General features: G+C 51.3%; 1 protein-coding gene across 3 annotated transcripts in view; it reads left to right on the top strand.

The window, feature by feature from the left end:
* Positions 1-464: 464 nt before the first annotated feature.
* Positions 465-18,715, top strand: part of Sez6 (seizure related 6 homolog) — a 47,670-nt gene continuing 29,419 nt past the window's right edge. For 2 of the 3 annotated variants that reach the window (XM_028759378.1, XM_028759377.1), the window contains exon 1: positions 838-1,072. In XM_028759378.1, coding sequence (XP_028615211.1) covers positions 1,018-1,072 — 55 coding nt within the window. In that variant the 5' untranslated portion in view covers positions 838-1,017. Of the gene's footprint in view, positions 549-837; positions 1,073-18,715 lie in introns of those variants that run through there. The other variant, XM_028759379.1, reaches the window with a different exon arrangement.

The following is an 18,715-nucleotide window of genomic DNA, read 5'->3' as shown; positions in this document are numbered from 1 at the left end:
TGTGAGATCGTGTGCTGGGCCCTGGTTCCTAGCACGGTAAAAAACAAATGAAAATTTAAAACTAATACAGTCATAAAGACCCCTGATGTTCATGCTGATCCCATTTTCCCCATCAGTTCTAAGACCGAAGCTGGTACTGGCATAAAAGATCTGTTACTGTAGATGTTCTTGTTCTACAGATGAAATAGAGGAAGCAAGGTCTGGAAACCCATAGCTGTGTGGGGACCCAGGGTGCTGCCTTCAGCACCCCACAGCTTGACCCAGGTTGCCTCCTACCAAGTGGAGAATGTCTCCCTAGGACACAAGTGCCACTGGCTTTTAACTATAATATCAGGATAATTAAGCTTTTCTGTGAGCACAGTTTGCTGCTGATGCAGCTGCCTGGAGCCCTGGCATTTATTGAGCGCAAAGTAATAATTTATTGTCCTTTGTACACTCAAAAGCCGTCTTCATTATCGGCCCAGGATGGAGCTGCCACAAGGGCAGGCGGGCCTCATCAGCTGCCTCACTGATGTGCATCTTTCCAAGTCACCCTTTGTAGCTGTCAGGTACCAAGGTGGGGTGGAGAGAGAGGTGGGGAGGGGGTGTTCTCTTTAATGGAGAATACGATTAGAACCTAACACCTTGGAGGGCTACTAACCCGAGAGAGGGTGGCAAGCTTGGATGGGTGTGGGCAGTTCGGGAAGGCGGGGGCTGTGTGTCACATTAACAGGGCAGTCCTTTCCCCAGGGCTCGAAAGCCTGTGCTCTTGCCTCTGGGTCTTCTGCGCCTTTGCTTGAGACTTTACGGTAAGCCGCTCCTCCTGCGCCCCCGCCCCCAGCCCCGCGCGGCGATCCCGGGCGCCGACGCCAGGCGCTGGCCGTGGTGCTGATTCTGTCAGGCGCTGGCGGCGGCGGCGGCGGCGGCGGCCCCGCTGCTCTCCCCGGGACCCGCTCTGTGCCCCCCGCGCCCACGCCTCTCCCAGTCCCTAATCCCCCTACCGCGGCCCCGACCCGGGGCGCGGCCACAAGCAGCACCATGCGCCCAGCAGCCCTGCTGCTCCTGCCCTCGCTGCTGGCGCTCCTGGCTCACGGTAAGAGACCCCGGCGTCCGGCACAGGACCGGGGCGGGCGCGGACTCCCAGGGGTAAGGAAGCAAGACCATCCCGGCGCCTTGCTCCGTGCGTCCTGTTGTTCCTCCCAAGCACCGCGTCCCGCCGGCTGCGCTGTCCCCGGCGCCGACCCAGCCGGGCGGGGCGCGGGCTCCACGGGCGGGAAGCCGCCGCGGCTCCCGCCATTCGCGCCCGGCCGAGACCTCGCCTTTAATCATCTCCCCGGATCTAATGGGATTTCTCTGCTGCAATTCATCACGCCACCCCCTCCCCGCACACACGCGCTCACCCGCGCTCTCCCTCACTCCACTCCAGGCGTCTAGGGGCTCCCGGGCGCGTTGTGGGGGACGGGGGTGGGTGGCAGGTCGCGGGTGCAGAGTCGGGACAGTCCAGCTGGCAGCCCGCCGTTCTGCCTCCCCTGCTGGTTTCCAAACTTCGCTTGACTTTGCCGCTTATTCTGGGTCCCTCGTATCCTCACTGCAGAGGAACTGGGTCGGGTGGTGGCGGGACCCGGGACTGGGACATCTCTCACCTATCTCTGCCTTGACGCTGTCGAGTCAGAATTGGAACCTAGAGCACAATTCTGGGGAGACATTCGGGGACCCTGAGAGCCCATTGCCTTAGCCTCTCGTTCTTCTCTGGGCTGCAGCAACTGAGGTCCTGGGACTGGCTGCCCTCCCTGAAATTCTTTTCTTGCACACAGAGACACACACATGCACACACGCACATGCACGGAGCGCTGCTTCTCTTCGGCTCTGCCTTCCTGCCGGGTTCTATCGACCTCGGAGCCGCAGATTAGTTAGCGGAACTCACCGTTTGCCCCAGCCTCGGACGCTGAGTCAAGTCCCAACTTCATTGGTCTCGGTCAAGAAACGCTTGGCCTCGGAGTAAGCAGCAAGGGAGTTTGGAGGAAAGATGAGTAGGAAGCAGGAAGGGTCTGAAGCAAGTGGTTTTGGGAGTCTTCAAATGCTCAGGTCATTCTGTGCTTTTATTGGTCTCCTGCTGGGGTCCGCGAAACTGCACTTTGACTTGGGACTCAGAGTCCCTCGCCATATGGTTATGGTTCCTAGCGTCTGGTGTAGAGAAGGGAAGGAGGGAGGATTGTAACCTTCGGGCTCCATCCTCCTAGGCCGGAGAGTTTGGAGGACAGAACAGCCAGGGCTGAGCTAGTACCAAGCCGCTGCTCTCCCGTCCGGGTGGCGAGGGAGCACATCTTTGAACCTCTAGCCCTACCCACAAGTAGACCACGTCTTTGCCCAGCCCACCTGGCTGCCCACACTGGCTCCTCCTAAGAGTAGGAAAACTTGGAATTATATGTTCACCTTGCAGGGAAGAAGAAGAATTTCACAAGCCCACTTCAGGGATAAGAAGGGATGAAGAGAAACCCACCTTCTGGGCCAGAAATCTAAGGTTATCTCTGTGCATTCGGGATCTGTATGGGGTCTGGCCACATCCCAGCTCCTTCTCTGGAACAGAGTCTGTGTCTGTTCCCTGGCAATGGAAGTTCTTGTTCTAGTGTGTGATCTGGATTCCTTAGGTCTCAGGATGTCTGCAGTTCAGGAGCTCTGAGTGTTGGGTGACAATTCATTAGTTAAGCCACTAGTGGTAGGTGTAATCTTTGCCAGCCAGCTTCTTGCAGGTTGGAGAGAAACCATAGGTCTCCAGGAAGAAAGCTGGTATGGTAGAGAGCCCAGATTGGAGGTATGGAGGTTCATGTTGGGAGGAATTTACCCACTCTGGCCAAAAGTCTGTGTCCCCAGCCAGTGTCCTTCTGTGGGGTTGCCTTACTATGTGTTTTAGAGGTAGGAGAGGATTTGGAAGCAGTGGCTAGCCTGCATGTGAGAGAGCCTGCACCCAGAGTTGGGTGGCCAGGGGGCCCCTACCTATTTAACATAGATGGGTGGTTGTGGTTCGTCATTAGGGTTCTGAGCCCTCTCATTTTGGAGGTAGCTCACTTGACTATCGGGGGTTCCTGGAGACCTTAGTAAAGGAGAGATTTGTGGAATAAAAGCCTTTGGCTGCAAGTCTTTCAGCCAGAGAATGCATCTCTGCAGCCTGGCAGCCTGGGAGACCTCAGAGCTGTGCTCACAAGAGGGACTCAAGCCACAGGATACAGTCAGCCACAGTCTAAACCTTCAACCTTCAACGGTCCAGGGAAGCAAGAGGCTCTGAACACCAAAGAGATAGGTGGATAGTGCTCCGCCCCATGGGCAAAAGCCCCTCGTTCTTTTGCAGCCTCTTAGATGTATTTGGTTCCAGGTATGACAGGCATTACATACTATGGGGCATCCTCCCATCCCACGGGAAGTGCCAGGGAAGTCTTGCCACAGTGGGGGAGAAGACAGTTCAACAGGAGCTGTGTCTGCCTAGGCCTGTTGTGTCAGCTTAATGATTTTTAATGAGCAATTACCTTTAGTCATTCTCTTAATTTCTGAATATCAATAAAGTTAATTAAACTCTGCATGTGTGAATGTGGCCTGGGGAGATTGTGAAGGTAAAAACAGCCAATACTGGGGTGGGATTAGGTCTCCAGGTATAGAAGCTGCCTCCGTAGTTATGTGACCTTGGACCCAGGGCTCCATCTCTCCAAGCTTTGAGAGTATTGTGGAAAGAAAAATGGGAGCGGGAGCAAAAACAGCAAGCCTCAGTTGCTTATTCTGGCAGAAACTAGGGGATAAAGTGTAGGGGGGAAAAAAAAGGAAGGATTTGGCTTCCAGGATTCCCACTGCTGCAAGGGTTAACCTAGGACTGTCTTAACCTAAAATGCAAATTGCTACTTGGAGGTGGAGCTCTGGTTGGTGCTGGCTTCTGATGGCTTATTGCTCAGAGTCTGGGGGCTGCTGCACAAGCTTTGCCACACCCGGCTTTCTAGCCTGGTTCTTCAAGATCAGGGCTCTTGCTGGGGAGAAGGGCTCATGGGAGATATCTTGGATTCCACTTAGAGCCCTAGAGGTGGACTTGGTAGGCAGGGAATCCCTGCTGGGTTTCTGAGGAGACTGCCCAAGAAGAAGAGCAGGGTTGGCTTTTGGCCCCTCACGGGCCTAAGCGAATCAAGCTTGGCAGGTCCTGGCGGCCATCCCAGCCTCAGCAGGGTGGCAGCTTATAATGCCTTGGGGATGCTGCGGGGCACTAATGGGGAGCAGGAAGACAATGGGATTGGGCTTAATTAGAAACTGAACTACCCCCTCCCCCATCCCCACGTCTGCCTGAACAGAGGGACACATCAGAAAGGCTGCCTTCTTACCCTCTCACTCATCCCGTCCCAGGCCCTCCAGTCTCCTCCAGCTCTTCTTGTCTCCACCCCTCCTAGCTTGAGCCAAGCCCATCTACCAGATGGTTCGCAGCTCAGGAATCCTTCACCCCTTCTTGGCCAGAGTTCTCAGGGTTTGTTATTCTACCCTCCAACCTCGTCAGACAGAAAACAATAGACAGGGGTAACTTCAGTAAAGGAGCCTCTCAGCCCAGATGAGGAAGAGGCCAGCTTACCGTGTCCTTGGCTCACCATAGACCTCACCCTCGGGAGCCATCATTGTAAGGGTGCATGGAATTCACCATGTCGCTAAGCCTGGTTTTCACCTGTGAGGGGCTAAGCTCTATAAATAAGAGTCACCTAGAAGAGGAAAAACTTCCAGCCCCAGTCCACAGCCAAGAGGTAGAAAGCAGGTACTAGGAAGTCTCGAGGGCCAGTTCCAATAGGAAGCAACATCATTCCAGAAAGATGACTAATCCAGCCAGGTCAAAGGAGTCTTAGCATCAATTTTTCAGAGAAGCCCAGTTCTCGGCAGCTTTTGGACTCTTGATGTTCCTTCTACCCGTGTTTTGTTTTTTTCTTCCCCTTGGCCAGCCTGGTTAGGCTACTCCATGCTTTGAGTCTGGCTTGAATGGCACTTCAATAATTGGCAGGTGGCATCTGCTCTATGGCCTGTCCTCCAGCCTGGGTCAGAGGACTTGTCCATGTTCCCACTGTCTGTTTGGTGCCCCATCTGGTCCCCAGACTGTTGGATCAGGAGCTTTTCCCTGGTTGTTTGAAGCTCCTATCAATACCAATAACTCAGGAAAGAGAACAGTAAGTCTACCTTGCTCACCCCATGTATCTTGAGTAACTCCAGAAAGCCTATTTAGGAGAAGCTTAGGGGTCAGCTGCCTGGTTAGAATGGAATGACGGTCCTCGAGCAGCTGGGACTGTGTCTTGAAGCTGAGTTTGCGTAGCAAGTACACTATTTTTACATAGATTGTATGTTGAGACTTTTTTCCTCCTTTCCTAACAGTTGGCCAATTATTCTGCCATAAATTACAGCCTTTACTTAGATTTTTTCCTTCTACAAATTAAGTTGTCATGCCATCAGCCTTAGGTGGTTTGGGGGCGGGGTGGATGGCCGTTCTTAATTTGGTAAAGCTTTTCCTCAGTCATCCCTTACTGCCACCACTACTTGTGTCCCCAGTGGCTCAGGCCCTACCTAGCATGTGACACACATCAAATGCATGTTAAGCAATTTCTAAGAACTGCACGGGTAGAAATCAGCACAGGAGAGCACGGGTTCCAGCCTCTCAAATCCCCTCCCCCCAGTTCGTATCTGGCTGAGGCTCCAGAGTGCACTCAACCAGTCAAGCTTCAGAAAACCACCATGCAGCCTGGAGAGACTGATACGGAGCTCTGAGATCAGATATGCCCTGGAATGGAGTAGCGGAGGCCTACGAGTAATCTAGACGGTAATGCAGATCCATGAGCCTTTCTCACTCCTACAAAACGTGGGTGTTGGGGGTACAGCCATCTAATCATTCAGTCTACCATTCATTTGCTCATTACACAAACATGGTTTGAGATGTAAGGATCGGCCCAGAGAACACCCTTAGCCACAGGGGCCAAGGCTTCACTGATCAAGCCTTTTCTATTTAATGCTCACAGTAAGAGGTTTCTATCCCCACTTTACAGATGGGAAAAACAAGTTTGGGAGAGATCAAGTCACTTACCCTGGGCTGTCTAGCTAGTGAACAGAAAGGGTATCCCAAAGTGCCTGCCCATTTTGCAAAGTCTTGCATCAGCCAGCGCTCTGTCTCTTCCAGCCTAGGAAGAGAGGTAGTCTAGGCAAATAGGAACCCAGAACACCACTATTCAAATAATATAAGCAGCAGCAATAACAGCAAATGTTTATGAGACCCAAATACATGCCAGGCTCCCTAAGTGCTTTGAATACATTCGCTCATTGCCCCTTGTATCATTTCAACGAAATAGAAGCTATTACCTGCCTTTCATAGACCAAGTTCAAGCTCATATTATCTGACAGACTCAAGACATAGATACTCCGTAACTTTCTTCTATCACATTTCTGGCCTCGACAGTTGCTTCCCAGTGATGCCTACTCTCATTCTTTACTATGGCAAGTTACAGACATTTTATCTACTCTATCCTTAATGGCAAAGGGCTGAAACACCTCGGCTCAAAGGTCAGTTGCCTTAGGTGACTTCTGCCCTTTGTGGGTCTTGGTAAATGAGAGGATCAGTGCCACCTGTCTTGGCATCTTGGATTATCCCACCTCCTCAGCCTCCATTGAGGCCCAGTCCCCAGATGGAAGGAAGCCCTAAGCCTTCCCCAGCTTCCGTCCAACTACCTACCTGCTGTCTCCCAGGCCGCCAGCCCTTGGAAGAGAAGAAGATCGATGCTGCAGCTGCAGGCAGAGTGTTGTTGGCCATTGATTGTTGAGATTTCTCAGAGGGCTTGGGAGCAAACAAACCTGCCACGTCTCCAACAACAATCCCAGGCTCTGGCTGCACAGCCTGCAGCCTTGCTGGCAGGGCGGCTGGCAGGGAGAGTAGGGGTGAGGTGGGAGGTCCTGGCTGAGCCCAGCAGGAACAAGGGGCTCTGCCAGGAGATGAGCAGAGACTGAGTAAGCCTGGGAGGAGGGGAGGAGACTCGGTGAGGATGCTAGATAAAGCCTAGGCACTGTACGTATGTGCAGTAACTGGTCCTGCCTCTACAGAATGCCATTCTGTCCTTCTCTTTCCGTTCTCCTGCCTCCCCTTTCCTGACTACCCAGCAACTATGACCCATCAAAACTCAGCTGTTCACTTACCCACTCATCCATTCTCCACTCCACAATCCCTCCATTCAGCACCTATCAAAAACTGGACTATATAACACAAGCCCCGATCGTAAGAAACGTAGAGATAAGCTACATCCTTAGTGATTAACATCAGCTCTACCTACTTCTACCTAGACTAGAGGCTTCTGGGGTTTCGTTGTTTTTTGTTTTCGTTGTTGGTTTTTTGGTTTTTGTTTTGTTTTGTTTGAGGGTTTTTTTTTCCTCTCCTCCAATAGTAATTGAATGGGCTAGATACAACAAATGACTCCTACAGGATCCAGCTACCCTGAACTTCAGAGACAGATGACTCCTGATCAGGAATACTGCTGTACCTCAGTTTCTCATCTGTAGCAGGAAATCACCATTAGGCCAATGTGAAGGCCTAAAAAGTCTCTGAGGTCCTCAAGCCAGACCATGATGAAACTTTCCCATCTCTGCTGGGTCTGGATATCCCTGTAACTTTCAACATGCAAATATAGTACAGGGCTCCTCCTGCTTGTCACCAAACCAAATCCTCTGCATAATCCAAGTTGAGGGTATCCATCTGCAAAGTGCATCCCTAAGGGCTTAGCCAGAATTGCTATACCTTGGTAGTAACCTCATCATGTCCCTCAGAGGCTCCTTCCCCCTTTCACCCCTCCCCAAAGGCTCTTCTCTTTACAACCACGCCCCTCCCTCCCATCAGGCAGAATTTAGGGAAGCTCAGTAGGAAAGCCCCAAACCATTGAGCATCCCTACATCTTATCTAATACAGGCTATTTTCCTCCTGCTCTCTCCATCCTCAGCCCAGATTCATCTACACTGCTCCCCTCTCAGCCTCTTCCTGCTCCCTCCTCCCTCCCAGCTCTGAGTCTGCGATCACCAGCTTCTTTGTCCCCCAAGCAGCCACCTGCTGAGTGTCTGGCCTGGGTCCCACAAGCCAGCAGGTGCCTAGGGAGTCTCTGGAGCCTAGGGAGAGAGGAATCAAGCAGTGTGGGAAGCAACACTACATATCAGGAAAAATCCCAACAGCACAAAGCTAATCAGAGAGTCAAGGCCCACCCCCTACCCCAAGCCCCCACCCCCCGTTTAAACCCTGTGCTGGCTCTTGGTGTCTATGTGACCTTGGATGAATCACGTCACCTCCCTATGCCAGTGGGAATTCATGGCACCAGATTCTATCCCACCTCTTTTATAGACAGCATAGAAAATCGTAGGAAATCAGCGAGGGTAAAGACTAGGAAAAGACTCGAAGTTCTATTTGAGGAGAGGGTCCTCCAATAGCTGAAGAGATGCAGGGCACCAAGAGGAGGCACTCACTGGAAAGCCTGGATCTGATGACCTAAGAAGCCAGGCCAGGGCTGAGCTCTCAAGTCGGGGATGAGCACCCATTCAAGGTCTGCATCATGAGACCAAGTGGCAGAGAGACAGCCTGGGTCCATGGACCTTTTAAGGGTCTTTTCCTGGGACACTGCTTTCCCGACGTAGTTGTACAAATTATTTATATCCAGACAGGAGACATGCTGGTGATTTGAAACATCTGGTCCAACAGCTGGTGGTCTCCCTCCCATCAAGGCACCCTATTTTGTGGATGGCTAAAGAAACTGGAAGAAAGCCACATTTTGAGGCTCAAAGTACCCCTGATATCTCCAGCCAAAAGTGTGAAGGAGGTCTCCAGTAAGGCATGAAAATGTAATGCGTGGACACATTCATTTACCTGATTGCTTTCTCCTTCCTCCTGCACGGCCCACTCAGAACCTGTCTTGGAGCAGGGCCCTATTCTATACTCTTATTCTAGTCTTCTATCTCTCCGTCCTGCTGTGCCTGTTCCTCAGGTCTGGGTGGTGCTCATGAGGTCTCTGACTGCTGACTGGTGTCTGAAGTCTTAGCCCTGCTGGACCTCACACTGACTCTGGCTCTCCCTTGGCCTTTCCTGTCCTGGGCTTCAAGCAACAGAAATGGGAAAAGACAGGAGAAGAAAGTTTAGCTCTCTCAATTCAAGGTGTTCCTCCATCCAGTTCAGCAGAGACCTTGGAAGTCAAAGCAAAGATGAGGTAGGAGGTGGGTGTGAGAAGTGTGGGTTGAGTCTGCATAGCAACCTTAAGATTCTGGGGGGAAAGCAGCATAGTCATGCAGGTAGCTTTGGCTGTGCGTGCCTGCCTGGCTTGTCCATCCATCCCTGGGTGTCAGTGCCCTCTGTGCATCCTGGGCCAGTGGCCTATAGAATAAATACATCCGGCCTCAGCTCAGGCTGCTGTCCCCACTCCCATCAGCCTACTCCATTCTCTTTCTTCCCAATCCTGGGCTCCACTGAGCCCTCAAGGAAGATCAGAGATGCTGCTATTTTTAACAGCTCCGTACCTCTTCTCTCCCCTGCTGAAGATTTCTGTGGAAGTGTAGGAACAGGACAACCCTGGAGAGTCTCACAGTCTGAGATGTTCAGTCCCACAAAAACATAGTGGCAAAGGTAGCCTGGGCTAGTATACAGGTGGCACAAGGCAAGTAAACTTCCCTACCTGCCGAAGGAAGGCCCTGGGTTTCTTCTGCTTCCACTCCCTCACCTCACCAAGTCCCCAGCAGAGCTTAACTCTCTAGTTGACTCTTCCCTAGGTCATTTGGAAGTAAGGTAGAGCTGCTGGCATCCCCCACAGGAGCTGGGAGGGCTGGGGGGGGGATGCTGAAGGGTCAAGAGGCAGAGAGAAGGGAGGCATGCCAATGAAGCTACCCACCCAGGGGCCTCTAATATCATTCTTGCACTTCCTAGAGGGGTTTCAGACCCATGCTGAGACTCAATTCTACCCAAAGGCCACTATCAAGTCATTATCTCCAGACCAAGAAGGAAGAAACACTCACCCCCACTGCTCCTTCCATTGGCCCTGGGAACTAGTCTCGGCTGGGAGAGCACAGAGCAAAGCAGTTGCAGGAGCTGAACCAGTGAACCAAAAAGACAGGCAGCTCCAGCTCCCTCAGAGAGAGGCCTACTTCTAGATACAGCCTGTCTTTGCTCTCAGGGGCCTTTTGCTTCTGCATCTGTCCTCTGCCTTTCCCTCAGACTCCTAGGCCTGCCTCCCAGCTACACTGTCTCCCACAGGTCAGCTCTCTGACCAAGCTTTCTCACCTGTAGGACGGGAGTCATCAGACAGTGCAAGCAAACAGTGAGTGACCCAGATCCAGGACACAGAAGGTGCTCAGGAGGGCTCTCAGGGTCCTCCAGCCCTACCTGAGCCCCCCATATGCACTCACACATGTGTACAAACATGCCACAGGTCCACACACATATACACATGCACACACAGAAAACATGCATATGCACACATATACTTTCTCACACCCAACGCTCGGCAAATATGGACCAAGAGTTAGATATAGGGAAATGGGCTCTGGATACAGGAGAGTGACAAATAATAGAGCGTAATTCCTCACTGTGCCCACCAGGAGGCTCTATCAACTCCTAGACTTGGCACCAATAGTAGAGAAGTTGTAACTGCCCCCTCCCACCTAAAGACTTCTTAAGAAACCAAGAAGCAAGTACTAAGAAATAACAGGCCCAGAGAGGGTAGGTCAAGCTCAAAGCCACACACACCAGCAGTGTGGTAGAGGCAGAGCTACCCTGGAGCCAGGGCTCTGATAAGGTCTTCACAGCTAAGAGCAGAGACTCTAGTGACCTCCGGGGAAAGAAGTAGCTAGAACGCAACTCAACATTGAAAACCAGGGTATCCCGGGGTTCTGAGCACAGGACCTTCTTCAACTGCAGTTCCTGAAAGTTATTTTCCTAATGCAGCAGACAGAAGCATCAGAGAGCAAAAGTGACTGGGTTAGGGAGGTGACTTTGGCCCTTATGCACAAGGTAAGTCCTTTCATTAGCGCCATGGACTCTTGGACCTTGAAGCCAAATTCCCAGAGGTGAACTAAAGTGCTGGGAACGGCCTCAGGAGTTGCCTTTGAACACTGGGGTAAGGGCTGGGGCAGCAGCCCAGAGATGCTGGTCTGGGACTCAGGAAGGTAGTGCTCTCCAGCCCTATCGCCTTGTGGCTCTGCTTCGCTGTGCGTGTGGCTGCAAGGGATTATCTGTGGCTGCTGTGTAGAGTTGGGGAATGGGCAGAAGATGAAGGGAATGGCTGTTTCTCTCTTGGTCATCCCCTGTTTCCCAGCTTTGCCTCTGGGCTGGCTGAGATGGTCCAGCTACTGGCTCCGGGGAGAACACAGTTCCTGTCTCTGCAGACTTCCTGTCCCAGCTGACATTTCTAAGGTTTGACATTCAGAGAAATACGGTCTTTGCTGCTGATAGTTTGGTAATGACTGGGCTGGCTCAGGAGGGCTGTGACTTGCTCACCAGCTCAGGGCCATGCCCTTCCGCTCCTCTGCTCTTACCTCTGCCTTGGGACCCGCAGATAGCTTCTCTGTCTCCTGCCTAACATCCTAGGCAGAAAAGGGAGCTTGGGGTAGCAGACAGATGGAGGGGCTGATGATTAGAAACCCCAGCTTGAGTAAATGAACCCCAGCCTCAGTTCCTACCTAGACCCTGCCTTGTTAGCTGCAGCCCAGTCAAGGTGAAGGATGAGATTAGACTGGCAAGGGTAACAAGAAGGGGGCTCCTCCCGCTGCTTCCATCCTGTCCCAGGAGGAGGAGCCAATTCAACAACCCCTACCTCTCAGGGCAGTGCTCTAAGGCTCCAGGCCCAGGAATCACTCCTGGGCAGGCAGGGCTCTGGCCTCCAGGTCCCTGGGGCCAGCAGGCAGACAGGAGGGGGAACACAAGGCCGCAGGGGAAGGTGTAGAACGCAGCAGGTGACGCTGTAGCAGAGGCCTCATTAATCACCTCTCCAGCCCCCAGCTCTGCAGTGGCGAGACCATATTAGATTTTAAATTGGAAAGCCGAGAATGTGGCAGTTAGCAGGGAGCTCCTTCCACCCTGGGCCCCTGATCACAGCCTCACAGGAGGGAAGGGACAGTGGAGTGAAAAGGCCCAGCCTGGCTGCAGCCCAGAGCAGTGTCCCCTCCCTCTCCCTACCTCCTCAGAGCCTGGGGGCTATAAGACAGCTCTGGGAAAGGTCAGACTAGGATCCAAGGAGGGGACAGTTAAAATAAGGGGCCACAGCAGCGTTTTTGGGAACAGCATCCCCTTCTGCTGTGTCCTAGGGGCATACACACACACACACACACACACACTCATACACACACACCATATTCTCTCTCTCTCTCTCTCTCTCTCTCTCTCTCTCTCTCTCTCTCTCTCTCTCTCTCTAACACACACACACACACACATGCTACCAGACAGGCATATGTCTATTTCTTATGCACAAGTGCCAGCAACAAAGCAGCCACCAGGGCAGTAGCAGTGTTGATCCCAGGCTGTAAAACAGGCTGCTCCCTGATGGCCATTTTCCCTTCAGGAGAAGTAGGATGGTCCATTCACATTGCCCCTCAGTCATAAACTCTTCACATGGAAAATGTAGAACATGGATTCCAAGCACAAAGAGCATCAGCAGGTCTGAAGGGAAGATGGCTCTTGTGGAGGCTGTGACTGGCTCACAGGGGTGTTTGGTAAACAATGAGTGCCCAGCCCTAGCCCTGCAGCTGGGCAACTGCTCCAGGACTTCCCTGAGGTACACTGCCCTCTGTTGCTGTCTGGTCAGTGGGGAAGGAAGGGAAAGCAGACTAGGTGTTTCTACAAGACACATACCTGCCTGGGCCCAGCTTGGTTGGATCACAGGAGTCCAGATGTTCCTCCCATAAAGTCAAAATCCTCTTAAACCGCCTCTGTTCCAGCCCTCACAATTGCCCACCTAACAACCTGGGGCTGGAGAGATGGCTCACTGTTCAAGTGCACTGGCTGCTCTTACAGGGGACTCAGGTTCAGATCCCAGCACCCACATGGTAGCTGACAACCATCTGTCACTCTAGTCTGATGCTCTCCTCCCAACGAAAACACAAGGCAGGCAGATGGTGTGCATACATGCATGCAGACAAAATACTCATATGTATACAATAAATCTTTAAAAAAGGGAGGACACCCAACAACCTACAGAATACTTGACCACAGCTGGGAAGCAAACATCATTAGAGAAATGAAAGGTGATAGGCCCAGCCCTACTGTAACCTTCGTGAAAGCCTTAAAGAAATCTTCAGCTTGCTGGGCAGTGGTGGCACACGCCTTTAATCCCAGCACTTGGGAGGCAGAGGCAGGTGGATTCCTGAGTTTGAGGCCAGCCTGGTCTACAGAGTGAGTTCCAGAACAGCTCGGGCTACACAGAGAAACCCTGTCTCAAAAACAAACAAACAAACAAACAAACAAAAAAAGAAGTCTTCAGGCTCTTTGGTATCTTCCTTACCTTCATTCTTCGACCTGTCCAATATTAACTTTCCCAGGACCCTCGCCTTAGGCTCTTCCCTCCTGAGAGGCAGTAAATATTGTTGGGGAGGGAGGCCAGGCTACCCATTTTACATTTTTTTCATTGTACATAGTAGTCACTAACATGAAATTAAGTTAAAATATACTACCTCATCCTTACTAGCTCCATTTAGAATGTTCCACGGCCTCACATGACTATGGCTACCTTGTTTTCTTTTTTCTTTTTTCTTTTTCTTTCCCTTCCCTTCTCCCTTTTGCTCTGGCCCTGCTCACTCCAGCCCAAAGTACACTGTAGCTGTTTTCAGACACCAATATGAGGGCATCAGATCTCATTATGAATGGTTGTAAGCCACCATGTGGTTGCTGGGATTTGAACTCATGACCTCCTAAACAGCAGTCGGTGCTCTTAACCGCTGAGCCATCTCACCAATCCTGGCTACCTTGTTTTTAACCGTGTGTAATGCTAGGACTCAAAGACAGAACCTGTGCATGCTAGACAAGCATTTTACTTCTTCTTCTTCTTTTTTTTTTTTTTTTTTTTTTTTTTTTGGTTTCTCGAGACAGGGTTTCTCTGTATAGCCCTGGCTGTCCTGGAACTCACTCTGTAGACCAGGCTGGCCTCGAACTCAGAAATCCTCCTGTCTCTGCCTCCCAAGTGCTGGGATTAAAGACGTGTGCCACCACCGCCTGGCAAGCATTTTACTTCTAAGCTACACGCCCACTCGCTGACTATCATACTGAACACAGACATAAAACATTCCACCGGGGCTGGAGAGATGGCTCGGTACTTGCTGCTCTTACCCAGGATTCCAGATAGGTTTCTGTTACCCACACGGTATCTAACAATTGCCTATTATTCCAGGTCTAGGGGGAATTTGATGCTCTCTTCTGGCCTCTATTAGCCTTACATTCATGGGGTGCACATATGTACACACAGGCAAACACAGATATACACAAAATTAAATACTTTAAAAAACTCTTTAAAACATCATTATTGAAAAAAATTATTGCAAAAAGCACTGCTTGAGAGCTAGACAACCAAAGCCAAGCTGATAAACCTGGGAACTGGGTTTCCCTGCGCCTGTTCCACCAACTGTCCGATGGGGTGATAAAGTTCCTGTGTGATAGAACATTGTGATGTTCAGTGGGCTGACACTGGTATACTACTTGGGATGTCCCTGGGCATGTGGTAAATGCTAGAGACACAGTACCATGGGATATTTCCACACACTGAGCCCTTCATGGTTCACTGTGTTCTGGTCTGTGAGAGCAGACAGCACACGCATACCCTTCTCCATTTTATTGATGGGATGTGCAGGCTTGGTTTGGAGAAGTAGCTTGGACAGCAGCACCAGGCCTCACCCATAAGGGCGAGACCACGATGAGGTGGCCTGACTCCTGATTTCTGCCTCAACTTCCCTTGCTGCTCCCTCCACCTGGCAATAAGACTCCAACCTGGAGATATCAAAGGATGTCTGTAGGGGCTCCTGGTTACTTGGGAGGCAATGAGTGCTCTGTCCCCAGAGGTATGGCCGTGGATAGCAGACACCAGAGGGCTCCCTCTTTGGAGCAGGTGGGACAGGTATCTTCCTAGTGCCAGCACTCTAAACCCAGGTATCTTCCTAGTGCCAGCACTCTAAACCCGGCCCTACCCCTGGTTTACTGTGGATACCTGGACTGTTTCCTCCTGGGCAAATGAAAGAGGTGTGAAGCACTCACAGAGGTGACATGAACTGGAGGGCTGGTGACCAGCCACTTCTCCAGCCAGAATCTGGCTGGGAGGTGGTGTCCCCTGCTCAGTGTTGTTGTTGGTGGTGGTGGTTTGGTTTGGTAGGTTTTAATTTTTTTTTTTTTTTTTTTTTTTTTGAGACAGGGTTTCTCTGTGTAGCCCTGGCTGTCCTGGAACTCACTCTGTAGACCAGGCTGGCCTCGAACTCAGAAATCTGCCTGCTTCTGTCTCCCAAGTGCTGGGATTAAAGGCGTGTGCCACCACCGTCCGGCCTGGTTAGGTTTTTCAAGACAGAGTTTCTTTGTGTAGCCCTGGCTATCCTAGAACTGGTTCTGTAGACCAGGCTGACCTCCAACTCACATAGATCCACCTGCCTCTGTTTCCCAAGTGCTGGGATTAAAGCATATCTGGCTCCTGCTCATATTCAAAGTCTGGACTTTATTGGACCAACAGAGGCTGAGCAGGAAAGAGGATGGTGACAACATGTGATAGGAAGATTAGTCACAGGGATGAGGGACCTGCTAGCTTCTGCAGATTCCCCATCACTGCCCAGCTTTACCCTGCTGGACCCACCCCTGCCCACCTATGCTGCCTGAGAGCCAGGCTCTGGGGAGCAAGGTGAATCCTGATTGTGTGGACAAGCAGACCTATGCTTAGGAACCGTGTCCTGAGTCTACCCTTTACCAAGCCTAGCACCAGGGACCAACGTTTATGGGCAGAGCTGTGTGGGGAGAGAGAAGCCTAATGCTGTAATCCCTGCCACAGTGTAAGCTGTCCTGCTCAGGACCCATCAAGAAGTATCCCAGGAAGTCAGCAGACAGACAGGTAGGAATGGCCATCCGGAGAGGAGACAGGAATTGGACCCAGAAGTATAAGAAGGTATCTACACAAAATGTAGATAGAAACAGCACAGCAGGAGGGTGAATTATATGAACAATGGGGTATTAGGGAAGGTATCTGTCCTGACAAGGAAAATCTCATTTCCTGTGCCCACTCAAAATGCTGCCCGTCCAGAATGCCACCAAGCCTCCCCAGTCACCACAAGCTGCAGGATTTCCCACACAGATGCCCTAATATAACAGCATCCAGACTGGTGGGGATATAGGAGGCCCAGCCAGAGCAACAAACTGAGCTAAGCTGTGGGTTCGAATCCCAGGTCTCTATGTGATCATAAATGAATTATTTAACCACTCTGGGCCTCCAGAGTGTCCGTTTCTTGAGATAATGACACAAACTTCCCTGGATTGATGAGGTCTGAGAGTAGAGTGTGCATACAGCAAGCAGGAAGGCAGTGGATAGCAGCTGTTACCAATCCCAGCTGTTGGTCCTAGACCACAACAGGAAGTGTGTGTCCATTCTGGCTCTTGTATAGCTTTTAGATAACCTTGGAAAACCACATCCCGTCTCTGGGCCTTGGTTTCCTCATCTAAAGTGTGAAGGTTATATTATTGTCTTTCCTGTCTATACAAGCAAACACACAGTATTGAACCTACTGAAAGGCTGGATACTATAGGGGGTGAGTCTGGAATCAGAAGCTTCTAGACTTAGACTTCAGGGCTCAGTGGCCCTGCCAACTTCTAAGAAGCATAGCTGAACCACTGCTCTGTCAATGTGGTGATCAGACTCAGGCCCAGGGGCACCCACACTCTCTAACACACAGGGCCCCTTTGCTCCCTCAGACTCTGGGATAATAGGGGTCTGCAGAGTCAAGCCCTCACTAATCCCCTATTAAAACTTGAAAGGGGCCAGGAAACCTCCAGAATAAACTCATTAATTTTTATGGGATAATAAATGGATCCCATTAAATTCTCATTCTTCCAATGCTGGGCCAGCTTTAACCTTTAGAACCTAGAATAGTGGACTCCCTGTCCACTACCTCCCCCAGGCTCTCCGTACCCCCATGTTGTCATGCTCTCTGCTCTAAGCTGAGAATTGGTTCTACTCTATGGTGGGAGAGTCTCCCTATGGTGGGGAGAGCTTGTCCCAGAACCACAGGGTCTCTCCCCATACTGGACATAAGCATCTTATGCCTTCTGTCTCTGAGAAATGAGTCCTGGTCATGGCTGGGGCCTACCTATACTCTATACAGATGGGGTTGGGGCTTGCAGGTGGAAGCTGTTGTCAGGAGGGTCCTCCTCCCAGAACTCAATGTCTTCCCTTCACAACTAGGGAGACAGTTCGCATGATAGTGAAGTGGTTTTGGAATTAGAACCCAAGGCCTTGTGGTCCAGAAAGATTGAAAGATGTGATGGTGCCGAGAGGAAGTGCCGAGGCAGTTCTATTGTCTGGGACAGCAAATCCTCTAGGAAGAGACTCTGCTTAACGCTTCCAGCTTCACTGCCCACCAGCCTTCTGGTTCTAAGCCTCAGTTTACCTATCTGTAAGACCCTGAGGCTAAGCTAGCAGGAGGTGGAAAGGGCTCCACCCTGAACCAGACTTGCCAGGTGTGGGACAAAGGGGCCTCATCTGTAGTACCTCCACCCCTCTGGACTTTACAGGGGCGGGGCAGCTGCGAAAACCAAGCAGGGGAACTACCAGGCTAGGGCTCAGGGGTGGGACTTCTATTCCTAAGAGGGGCCAGGAGGCGGAGCGGGAGAGAATCCACTGGGGAGGCATCCTGAATGGCTCATTAGTGCCGATGAAAGCCTTTTTTCATTTCGTCTAAATACTTTAAACAGGGCTCCCTCCGATGTCTATTTGCATAGCTTAAGAGCTAATGCGGGGGGAGGGCCTATGCTGCAGTGCCCAGGGCTAGGGGTTGCAGGGAAGCTCTTTGCTGTAGAGGACTGAGGAAGCCTGAGGAGAGTGTTTACCAGACCCAGAAGGTTAGGCTAGCAGCCCCAGCCCCTTGGAGCTCTTGGGGAGCGGCGGGAATTCTTCCCTGTGTCCGGCCACCAGGTGAATTGACTCAGTATAGATCTTAGAGGTGGATGGATCTGGTTGTACCCACAGCTTTGTCCCCAGAGACAAACACATCTTAGAGGTGACTACCTTCTTTGTGGGTGATGCAGAACTATACTTTCTTTGTGGACCGCATACCTCATGGCCACACACATTGCCATCCAACAGGGACTGTGGTTTTCCAGAGGGGAGAGACCTCACGTTTAGCTAAATCCTTTCTATCCTAGTGGACTGCCTTCCCATTACCTCTCTTTCTCTGCCCTAAGGGGATTGGTATCTAGAACACTCAAAGGAGAGTGCTCTTCCTTTTTTCTTCCCCCTTTTCTCCTTTTTCTTCTCCTCTTCCTCCTCCTTCACCTCCTTGTTTTGTTTTGTTTTGTTTTGTTTTGTTTTGTTTTTGAGACAAAGTTTTCTTATCCTGGAACTATTCTGGAACTAGCTCTGCAGACCAGGCTGACCTCTAACTCACAGAGAACGTTCTGCCTCTGCTTCCAGACCTGAGTGTTGGGATTAAAGGTGTGAGCCACCACCACTTAGTGTCTCTCTCTCTCTCTCTCTCTCTCTCTCTCTCTCTCTCTCTCTCT

This window comes from Grammomys surdaster, unplaced genomic scaffold (assembly GCF_004785775.1).
Source record: "Grammomys surdaster isolate TR1022 unplaced genomic scaffold, NIH_TR_1.0 126278, whole genome shotgun sequence".
Taxonomy (NCBI): domain Eukaryota; kingdom Metazoa; phylum Chordata; class Mammalia; order Rodentia; family Muridae; genus Grammomys; species Grammomys surdaster.
Note: the sequence above shows the minus strand (reverse complement) of the source record. Positions and strands in the feature narration are given on the sequence as shown.